The following is an 11,522-nucleotide window of genomic DNA, read 5'->3' as shown; positions in this document are numbered from 1 at the left end:
GTGTGTTTTATGCAACACAAACTCAAGGTTGTTCCAGAGTCGACTGATACACAAAACTGATGACACCCATCCGAGTGATAGAGCAATTCTCAAAGATAATACAGTACATTTCCAGTCAGGGTTTTATTGAAGACATGATACCAGAGAAGACCACTCTACCTATTATATAAAATACTATGAGGTATATGTACGAGATGACAATGTCTTTCCGCTGAGAGTTTATTTTCACTCTGTATGCAGCTACACAAACACACCACAAGACAACAAATACCACCAAGATTTATATTTGGCAAATTTATATTCGTAGTCAGCTTATTTGATTTTTTTCTTCATCATCAATGACAAAATGTTTCCTAAAAAGAGGTGAGGAAGCACTGCTCCCTTCAACATACAAATGCTCTACTTTAGTAGCAGTGGCTTTATTGATACATTTAAATGGTGGTCAATTTGTTTCTCAGTAACTGGAAATGGATCATCGTGTGTTACGTGATGAAATTACTCTGGAAAATATTTTGATGGTGTGTCCTATAATAGTATGGTATGTTCTAGTACAACATATGGATGAGTAGATTAACAATTATATAGTCTCAGTCCTGTAATCTCACTGACTATTGTCCAATTAATCAATTAGACTTTGGCAGCTGCTTATTCCTTCACAACAACATTAATGAAACTATTGATGTTTTTCAGTTTGTCACTATCAAAGTTCACCAACAGCACGTTGGAGCCGGCACTCGTGGGACTGAACTCAACGCTGGCCTTAGCGTCCTGTAAGGGGCCCACAGTTCCAATCCTGCAATAATTATACACAATGAGTAACCACACAAAATATCTGATTTTTCTGTTTTCTCTCTGCACAAATCACAGGACAACATCTTGTACTTGGCTGTACGAGTTTAAGATGCATTTTATTACTAAAATAGGAATAACTGTGTGGTAAAAAATGGGATTTTAGTTTTGTTTACACAAACACCCACTGTCAATGAATTGTGATGGGAGTTGGGTGACACAATTAAACACATAAAGAAGAAAAAGAAAGCATAGAAGAAAATCCACTCATAACAGTTGGGATGGAGCTGACATACCTCGCTGTTATGGGTTTGCCGTCAGTGAGGCCGACCCCCTCTACAGTGAAGCTGCAGTCCTGCACCGGCTCTGGTAAAGGGTTCAACATGCTCAGCTCTGCTGTCACTAACTGGTTCACCGTGGCTTCTCCCACCAGCTGCAGTGAGGTGTTCAGATAAACATGTTTCATGATGTGAGAGGTTATATAATGTAGTAAATGATTCAAATTATGTCATAAGGAATCTGTGATTGAGTTTCAATAAATGATGACAGGAAATAGTAATTTCTAGTTAAATCCAAACTTTTCTGTTATCTATTCAATACCCTCCTGTACACATTTAAGTTTAAGTTTTACAAAATGTAACCATGAGAAAAGACAAAAAGAGATATCTCTAGATCTATCGCTTTATTCAACGAGGCATAAGGAATTAGCAACTACATCTTTACAACAGAACGTTACACCCCCGATAGGCCCATAAAACCATTAGTGAAACAGCTAAATAGTGTTTGGGCCTCTGGCCTGTCAACTTTACCAGACCTAATAGCATACTTACCACTTAAGCTTCATCCTGGTAAACTTCCACATAACATCTCTATTCTAACTGGTTACTTTACTTTTACAAAATACAAACAGCAGTTGCAGAGTGATTCAGATTTGACCGAGAATCAAAAGAATGTACAGACTTTACAAAAGCCGATACAAATAAAGAATAAAGTAATAACATTAAACATGTGGAATCAAATCTTCCTACTAATGTTCTGTTTTGGCCAGAAGGTAAAATTATGTATTTATTCACAATGGTTTAAAAAAACGTAACACAAGAGAATATTTGTATTGCTCATGAATACTTTTCTTTCACCTGTCCATCGCACATACCTTGACCTCTATCTCTGGCTCGTCCAGCACAATGGTCTTCTCAACCTTGTGGTAATGTATAATCTGCTTGTCGATGGTGATGGCTGACAGCTGGATCAACCTGTCGGGGCTGATCACTGATCCATAACGGTCATACTCCAGTTTTAGGGACAGGTGCCTTTCTAAAAAAAAAAACACATACATTATGTACATGTTTATTCTGTGATTAAAATCATGTTAACGCAATATTCAGCATGAGAAAGGGATCGTGACAGATGGTGGTGTTTGCACTCAGATGGAAGCTGACCTTCTCCAGAGGGCACCTCCACTTTGTCCGATGTATATCCGCAGCTCTCTCCTTTTCTTCCGTTGTAGCCACCAGCTTTGGCGAAGAACAGGAAGGTGCAGATCTTTGCTTCCAGGCAGTTGTTAGTGAGGACAGCGTGCACCTCAAAGTCTGATCCCACAATCATGTTATTAGCCAGTTTGATCTGAAAAAAAGATTTACAAGATGGTTTTGTTTATTTAAATCATGGACTACAATAATATAAATGGATTTATTGTTCATCTATCTATCTAAAGGGGACACTTAATGAAACCAGTTTTCACATGAGGCTACATGCTCGTGAAAAGTCTCTAATAACCATTTGTAGCTGTATGTCGTTCCAATATTAGTTATTTATAACTTGTGACAATTTTCTTCATTCTTCCCACAGTTTTTCATATATTTTTGAAAACTCTCACGTTGTTGTACCCATTGTCAGATCTCTTTGCAGACACATTTGAATTAAGTTGCTTCAAGTTCTTTTCTATGTTATCTTTCTACAATATTTGTTGTACCACATGAATATGTAACGACAGTAAAATAAATAAATAAAATAAACACCTTGAGACGCAGCCCCGGCTCTTCTCCTCGCTGCTGGACCTTGTTGTGGTGTTGTGCCTTCTCATACACCTGCCTCTCCTCCTTTGAGCCTGAACACCATCAGAATCACGAAAAAATGCAACTGTCTTGTTCAAGGTCCTGTGTCAAATACAGGTTGTCTCCTTCAAAACTATCATCATATAGATTTAATAGAAATGGATCCGTGCAACATCATTAAATTCAGGTAAATGAGGTCATCTGTGTCTCTATGTTTACAGGTACAGTGTGAGATATATGACACCCGTGTGTCTCTGATTACAGTGGAAGGAGAGTAACACAACGCCTGTACACTGAGTCCAAAGCACACATTTGTGTACATGGACAATATTTTAATCAAAACATTGAAGGTGCACCTGGGATCTTTTGCATATATTTAAATAGGTGTATGATTTGGAGTCTTTGCAGTCTGTAGTACCTTCTGGATACTTGTACTGGTGTGTGATGTCGTGTCTCTTATCTGAGCCCACAGCTTTGGTGCTGATGAAGCGTCCAACAGATTTAGTTGATCCACTAAACTTGACAAACTCTCCATTTGACAGGCGGACCAAGTCCACAACATCTGCATTAACCTAACACATGACATGAGAGGACATGAACTGACATTAACTGACACTTATTATAAAGACATTCAGTCATTTAAACAGGCGAGCAATTATACAGGCACTTGACACAACCTGTAACAGCAGAAAACACATGTTTATATACACAAACCATAAACAGTATCTCTAAAACTATGTGTCAGAACACACAATGAATCAACTTGGCTCAGGTCTTGTCGTTGAAGAAAACTTCTAAATAGGACCCTCATTAAAACCATTGGAGTCCAACTTAAATGTAAACTATGTACATTTCCTGTGCGATTCTCTATCAATTGTTACATTAAAAAACTCACCTCAGCAAAAATAAAGGGAGCATCATACTTCTTGGTCAGTTCTCCTTCCTTGATGGCCTTCAGAGAGGACGGTCCACAACAGAAAACACCTGACAGCATCACACATCCAGAGACAACGCAGGGTTCATTTCAGCAGTCAATGCTGGGATGCTCAACATTTTTTGGTGATGATGTATCACTTGCAGAGAGAATGAGCAGGTCAAGTATGTTAAGAAACCTAACTGTTGTTTTTTAGTTAGTGTTTTAATACAAGATCGAGAAGTCAAAATTAAGGGCTGGAATGTAACAGGTCTCTAAAAAGTGGCAAATTATCTGTGTACGGTAAAATAGTGAATAAATGTTACATCTGCTGTGATGCGTTACATATCACTTCTTTTTACTATATGAAGGATAATTGTCTCGAAATGAGGAAACCTGCCAAACACAAGCTCTCACAAGTTCGGCCATAATCAAACACCTGTGACCTCTAGCCAAAGCTGAGACTAACTTCCATTGTTAAATACTGCGACTTGGCGTGCAACTGATTAGGACCCATCTTTGTACCACCTTGACGCAGTGAGAGTCATTGCTCAAGTGTTTAACATTATATCTTTTTTCTGTAACTGGTTTACCAAGGCAGCATGGAAACTAAAACTAAACTCATTGAATGGTTTTGGGGAAACAGCACAAACAACTAGTCATTAAAATGAAAATGTACCTTCACTTGTCTCCTGTGGAGTTGGGTCACTGGTTTGCCACCCATCAAACTCTGATCCCAAATCAGGGCGGCTCATCCAGCTGTCCACCCAAACGTGGAAGTTCCTGGTAAAAATTAGACAGATAAAGGACAGTAACATTAGCATGCTTCGATCAGTACAACAATGTAAAATAAGATGTTTTGAAGACAGTTGTGTTCATGAATAAGTGTTTGCGCAACAACCTGGTAATAATCACTACCACGCACTCACCATATTGAATCACCATGAGACATTGGTTCACCGTTTTCATCATACAGGTTTTCTATCATCAGGTTGGCGTCAGTATCGTGAGCGGATCCAAAGTTAGTAACCACCCGACATGGGATACCCAGGGCACGGGACACTGGAGGACGGAGGAGAGCCACACTTCATCACAGCCGCTAACTCAAGCAAAGAAATACTAGAGATAGTAACTGTCATAAAAAAGACTCAAAATAAAATCATCACATAAAATAGTCACATGGGGTAAGGGGCTTCAAAGCCATGGCGTCAGTTCCTAAATGTAGTGTTCTGATACAAAGATTGGATTGTGTGGCAGTGGACGCGACTGGAGGATGTGACTGAGCAGAAGTGTGTTCTAAGAGACAATACAGCAGGAGTCAGTACCCGTTTAAGAAATTATGTATATATTGCATTCGCGAGTGATGGCACGCAGTGGGTTAATTTAAATGTTTCAAATGAATTTAATCACATGCATTCAGTTATGCATTTTGTTTCCGTTAAATGGCATTAGGTCAACGTGACATGTGAATATCATCACTAAGTGTATGTAAAACACAAGAACTGTTCATGAAAAAACAGTCAATTTGTTGTCAGACACTCATTCTGGGACATACTGGGCTCCAACCTGTGCATGCGAGAGCAGCAAAGACCCAACATTGGCCGTAGCGGACGGAGCCACTTTCTGCCCACTGGTGAAGAATGTCACCGCTGCCGATCCACTTTCCTGGATGAACCCCATCAGTAATCTCTCCCCAATTTCCCACCAGCACACCTCTGTCATCATTACTGTTGATCTGTGGGCACAGACAAGAGGGAGAGAAGAATGAGAGAATGGGAATCGAAACGTATAAGCATGAAACTATATCAATTTTAAATCTATATGTACAAGGTTTTCTTTAATTTTTTTTTAGTGTCCGCAGGTCTTTCATGGATAAAGTCACCTAAATAATTTTAACAATTTTGACAGCAACACCGGCTTATTTGGGAAAAATACTTGATCCGACCTCATCAAACTCACCGAGGCCTGAAAAGATTAAAGCACATAATGGGAATAGAAATCCAACAATATGAATATGAAAAAAACACATTTCCATAAGCCTTAAGATCTTTTCAGGACTCCTTATTTTCATATCAGATTTTCTTCAGATATCCATCAGCATTACTAGACAAAGATCTATCCATGCCAGATAATGAATTCATGAAAAAGAACCAAAGTGTTGCCACTGTCCACATCGTCAGTGTTGGATTTCTCATTTAGCTATTTGGACTTGCAGCAGGAAAAACATGCCGACAGACTTTTAATTTATCTACACTGCTCTTTGCCACCTGCTTGGAATCAGAGCTGCTCATGATGATAGATATATGCAGCGAAGAAAGGAGTTTCTTTCTCAAAGGTTGCCTGGGGAGACGATACACATTCCCCTGGTCCCCCCTGCAGAACAACAGGGGAGTCAGAATATAAAGTAGCAGACTGAGGGTTTTCTCTTTTCTGGTGCACCATGGTAATCTCTGCCTGTTCATCTAAAATGAAGGCTATTCCCAGGCTGGATAAATAACATCCACAGGGTCTAACAGGTATTGGACACAGACCTACCATAGCACTCAGCACCCTGGTCACATAAATGGGATTTCTCCTGGCAGAGCAGTCCTCGTCGGCGTTAGAGACAAATTTAGGATTTTCATCCATGAGCTTCAGACAAATATCCAGTATTCCTGGTTCAAACTAAGGACAGAGAAACAGGCAAGACCGAAAGAGATTAGTGAGCAGCAATTTGAAGCATGTTTATTTGGTTAATGACAGTATTATGATCAGAGTAAACTATGGAAGAAATTTATAAGAATAATTGTGAGATTATACACAGTTTGTTGATTTTTATTGAACGAATAACATTTGACATGGTGTGTGTACCTAGGGTTGCAAAGGGGCGGAAAGTTTCCGGTAAATTTCTGGAAAGTTTGCACGGGAATTTTGGCTTGGGAATTCTGGAAAACCATATAACAGGGAACTTAAATGTAGTTGAGAACAAGACTATGCACGTCTATCTCAGCTGGACCCTGAATGCAGCTGGTTGGGAACATTGTCTGCCAGAAACATAAACATAAAATGTTGTTGTTTTTGAACGTCTTTGTCATCAGTGTTGTCTGAACGTTTCAGCCCTATGCCTTCCAAGTGTGAGAGCGCAGAGTTGCGTAGAGGCCAAGAGCGGTATTGCAGACAGATAGAGATTTCAATTATAGCTCGCAACCTATTGAAAAAAATAACTGAATCATTTTTTGGAGCTGTGAACTTAGTTCAACATTTTTAATTATGAACTATGAACTGAACTAGTTCATTTTAAAATGTGTGAACTATGAACTGAACTAGTTCATGTAGAAAGTGAACTTTCCCAACACTGTTTGTCATTACCTAGCATATTGATTACTTGGTAAACTGAAGCCATGTTCATTTTAATACCAAGTTTATTTGTATACAGTAGACAGGACGTTGATGAGGTCCAGGAAGAAAGCATTTAGACCTGAAAGGATTCAGGGGAAAAAAATTGGGTTGGGGGGTGGTGATCATAGGGAATACACCTTTTTTATTCAACGTTCATGTTTTTGTTGTTCGATGAAAGTTACTCACAAAATGTCAAAAAAGTCAAAAATGTCATTTTTAAAAGTTGTATTATAAATGTTTGCATGCATGTCTGCTTATGACAATATACATACAGTTAAATTACCCCAACATTTCCAGTTTATTCCTGTTAATTCCCATATATTACCGTTCATTCCCGTTAATTCTCGTGGAAAGTTTCCAACTTTGAATATTCCCGGAATTTTGCAACCCGTACCTGTCCAAAGTTCCAAGGTTTCCCTTTGATCCGTTTATGTGTTCCTCTGTATATCTGTCCACATTGTGCCAAAACATACTCCTGCCTCTTCGACTCATTGCGCATGTAAACAGCATCTCCTGTGAGCCAGACAGAGCACCAACACATTCAGCATGATTATAGTCAATATACAGAGGAATGTCAATGCTTTACAGCTGCAGGTGGAATGTAACTTATCTTCATTTTTTAACTTACATTTACGTTTAGCAAATTAACACAATGACCATTGATTAGAAAGAAAATACAAGCTCCATGAGGAGCACAAGACATAACATAAATCATCATAAATCATTTGGATAAAAAACGTGATGTACTTACTGGAGCACCAAGCATTAAAAAGCAGGGTGAACTGTCCTAAACTGGTCTTCTGCCCGTCCTGGTCCAGAGTCAGATAATAGACCCCTATGGGGGCGTTGGGTGAGGAATCAATAGAAACATTAACCGTGTTTCCGGAGGGACCATGAGAAGCAGATGCGCTCCATTCACTGTCCACTGTGGGGTCACGCAGACCAAAAGAAACTTTGGTGTCTGATTCTGCTCTGGGTAACGGACCTGGAGAGACAGAGATTACATCTAAAACTATTAAATCTAAATCTAGATGAGAGAAACACAAATCCTCATGCATGCACGCTTACCAGTTTCAACGATGAGTGTGAAGCTTGTGTCACCCGGTTTGAACTCTTTGCTGCCAGGTTTCAGATGTAAAATGATATTAAAGGGCTGTCCCCTTCTTACAATCAAACGCTCCCGTCCACACAGGTCAGTATGGTGGCTACTGGTGTTGCTCTTAATGTCGAGATCACAATACTCAATATCCAAGGCTGTGTGTAGAGATGGACACACAGATCACTTGTGACATCAATTCAAAAGGTTAACGAGTGGCAACAGACTACAAATATAACAACTTGATCACTTAATGACGTTATCTAAAATTGATCACCCTCGCGAACATTCTCAAGATGATACATCACAAGAAATCAGCAAGACATCCGATAGTGTTACTCTGTCCTCCATTGGGACATATCCAATGTCATGGAAATGCCCATCATATTTCACATTTGACTTGTAATCTGACACTTTTAAATAGTTTGACTGTGTGAAGTAACACAACGAGAAACTGCATATTCAGTTGTACATAATACTCTCCAATAATAACATTTGAACCACTGACCTACAATAAGAGACACATGCAGGTTTTCTTTCTGCTCACCTTGACTCATGTCTGCACTTAAGTTCTTGTCCCTCCACTTGGTGCGGAAAGTGACTCTTCAGCTGCAGCCGGAGCTCATTGCTTCACAGTCCCGCAGCGTAACGGCCGCTGTATTTATAGCATGGGCAACCTGATCTTCATGCCCCCATCTGTCTATTTGTTGCATCAGTGAATCTGTTTTTAGACTTACACTTACACTTATTCCTCTTTATTCATACATTTTTACACAGACCATTACAAATATTGTGAAAGATTTCTGCTGGAAACAAAAGCGCAAACAGACAAACAGCATAACATCCTGTTACTTTAGTTGGTCCTTAGCCAGCAAATTACAGGTAATGCACAAGTGAGGTTTTGTGTGTGTTACATAATATAGAATATAGCATATCACAATAAACACACATCTATGTACAAGATGCGTTAAAGTGATTTCTCTTCATACTTTATTGATGGAACTTTTTGTAGCTGCAAAATATTGCAAATTAATTTATGATTCAACATAAATAAAATATTATAATTCAAGATTAATCAGAAACTGTAAATGATATACTGTAAAACAGGAAATTACACATAATACAGTAAAAACTGTTCTGCAAGTTAGCAGCTTTTTCTGTAAAATACGTCACATATTTTCACATTTACATTTTGGAGCTACTGGGGGAAGTTGTAAAAAGGTCACGAAACTGAAACTTTACTGTGCGTTATTTTCGGATTGGTGAATGGATGAAAGAAACAAAACTGTTGGTGAAGGCCGAACAGAAAGGATTGTGGCTGTATATTTCATTAAATTTGTCCAGAACATGCATTAAATCATTTTAGCCAGAGGAATAAAAATAAAGAACTGAAAACTGATTTCAACTAGAGTGGTGTTCAGGTCTAAATTTAAAACTGTAAATAGGGAAATTGAAACTTTTTGCAATAAGTGTCTACGGCTGTCATGAGTCTGTGAAATACGGAAGTGAAGTATCAGCACAGTCTGGGGACAAATCTCCATGTTCCCTTTTGTCATTTAAGAGGGAAGAAACAACACAATGCGAAACTTAAAAAAAAAAAACCTAAAGAAAGAAAGAAAACAACAATTAACACATTAACGGAAAAGAAAAAAAAGCTTGTAAGAAAGCAAGTAAGCAATAGAAACATGGATATGACCTGTTTCATCTTTGTTAGGATAACAAAATAATCTAAAAAAGGCTTTTTTTGTGATGGTCCTTTTTAACGTAGGTGTAGCTGGAGCATTGATCAGTTTGGAACTATTCGTGAATCCTAAAAAACAGTAAGTGTTGTATGTCTGTAAACCTCTAGACATCTGCTGTGTAGACAAGCTGGTCTTTCAAGATATTTTCACTCCGTATTAAATGCATGGGTTACAGAGCAGAACAAATCCAGATGTGGAAACACACATACAAGTGGTCAGTCCCATCTAATAAATTATTAACTACAGGACTACAGTACGAATCTCAGAGCCAGACAGATAAAAACAAAACAGCAGCAGTATAAAAATGTCCCAAAATAAATGAATAGGAAACCCTTTAAGTGTGGAGAAAAAGAAATATCTTTATATATGAATTCAATCTGTAATAATAAATACACCATCAAATCCTTTTACTTCTCTGTATCTGCACAAATTACATGCTTCTCTATTTATGGTCATCGACTTTAAGTCTGGACCTTCAGCTCAAGTCTGGACTTGAACAATAGTTTCCTTGTGATCCTGTAACCAAAACAACGTGATTCACTTGTCAAGAGAATACATTATATATATATATATAATATACAGGAGCATGAAACACAAAGCGGTGCACCCGAATGTGTGGTGATGCTGGTCCTGTGTGTTTCTTTCACAAAAGCGGTGGATTTCCATGAAGATAACTAAATGCAACCTTCGTTGATCCCTGCATATTAATAATTGTAGGAGCTGCACAGCACAGAAGATCCCACAAAATAATGTGTCTCATGGTGAATCCGTCAGCCACATCATCCATGTAGCCTCTTCTTGCTCTTCTTGTCTGATATAAGACAGCCACATTTAAGTGACTGACACATGATATCAACACATCAAACCATCTTTAAAAACAAAACCTTGTGACCAGACAAAGCTGACTTCCGTGTGACTGTAGCCACATCAAATATTGTCTTTGTTCACACAGAAGAAATGTCCGTCTGGTGGCCACAGGATCCCCCACAGGACTGAACAGCTTCAGCAGAGTGATGATCTGCAACAATATTCAAGGAACACATTGTTCTTATAACAATAATACTAATAATTGGATTAATATAACACCTTTAATGCAAAGCAAGATTATCTGAGATGGCTACTACTATATAAATAGAAAGGATTAATTTATTAAATAAAAACTAAATCAAATACAGGCTTGGTTTTAGCAGCAATTCTGAATGTCACACTAACTCGGCTACACACTTATCTCAAGTCTGAATATTCTCAAACAAAGTGTTACTGTGTGTACAATTTAATTATAATAATAATACAATATTTTATTTGTATAGCACTTTACTCAAAAGGCACTTTACATAGTAAAACTCAGTCATCCAATCAAATCAATAACAATATAAACAAGAAAGAGAGATAACATTATAACAGTAAGAAACAAAACAAAAACATGCATAACTAATTTAAATCAGATTTAAGTTAATGATTATGGTTTACTTTTCAAATGAAAAACTCAAGCATAAGATGAGAACATTTATATATATATGTATATTTTTTTGAAACTTGTTTTAAACTTT

At 38.0% G+C, this 11,522-nt stretch overlaps 1 protein-coding gene across 1 annotated transcript; it reads right to left on the bottom strand.

The window, feature by feature from the left end:
- Nucleotides 1–106: 106 nt before the first annotated feature.
- On the bottom strand, nt 107–8,864 carry LOC117733534 (protein-glutamine gamma-glutamyltransferase 2-like). Its single transcript, XM_034537272.1, has 15 exons — nt 8,778–8,864; nt 8,203–8,388; nt 7,886–8,119; nt 7,529–7,647; nt 6,292–6,420; nt 5,323–5,491; nt 4,686–4,818; nt 4,436–4,539; nt 3,739–3,827; nt 3,262–3,415; nt 2,808–2,896; nt 2,229–2,412; nt 1,943–2,103; nt 1,086–1,222; nt 107–793 (listed from the first exon to the last, which is right to left on the bottom strand). The coding sequence occupies exons 1-15, from the start codon at nt 8,785–8,787 to the stop codon at nt 646–648; spliced, it is 2,046 nt and encodes a 681-aa protein (XP_034393163.1). The 5' UTR covers nt 8,788–8,864; the 3' UTR covers nt 107–645.
- Nucleotides 8,865–11,522: the final 2,658 nt, after the last annotated feature.

Source organism: Cyclopterus lumpus, chromosome 7, assembly GCF_009769545.1.
Source record: "Cyclopterus lumpus isolate fCycLum1 chromosome 7, fCycLum1.pri, whole genome shotgun sequence".
NCBI lineage: Eukaryota > Metazoa > Chordata > Actinopteri > Perciformes > Cyclopteridae > Cyclopterus > Cyclopterus lumpus.
The sequence above is the reverse complement of the archived record's forward strand: the minus strand, read 5'-3'. Positions and strand labels throughout refer to the sequence as shown.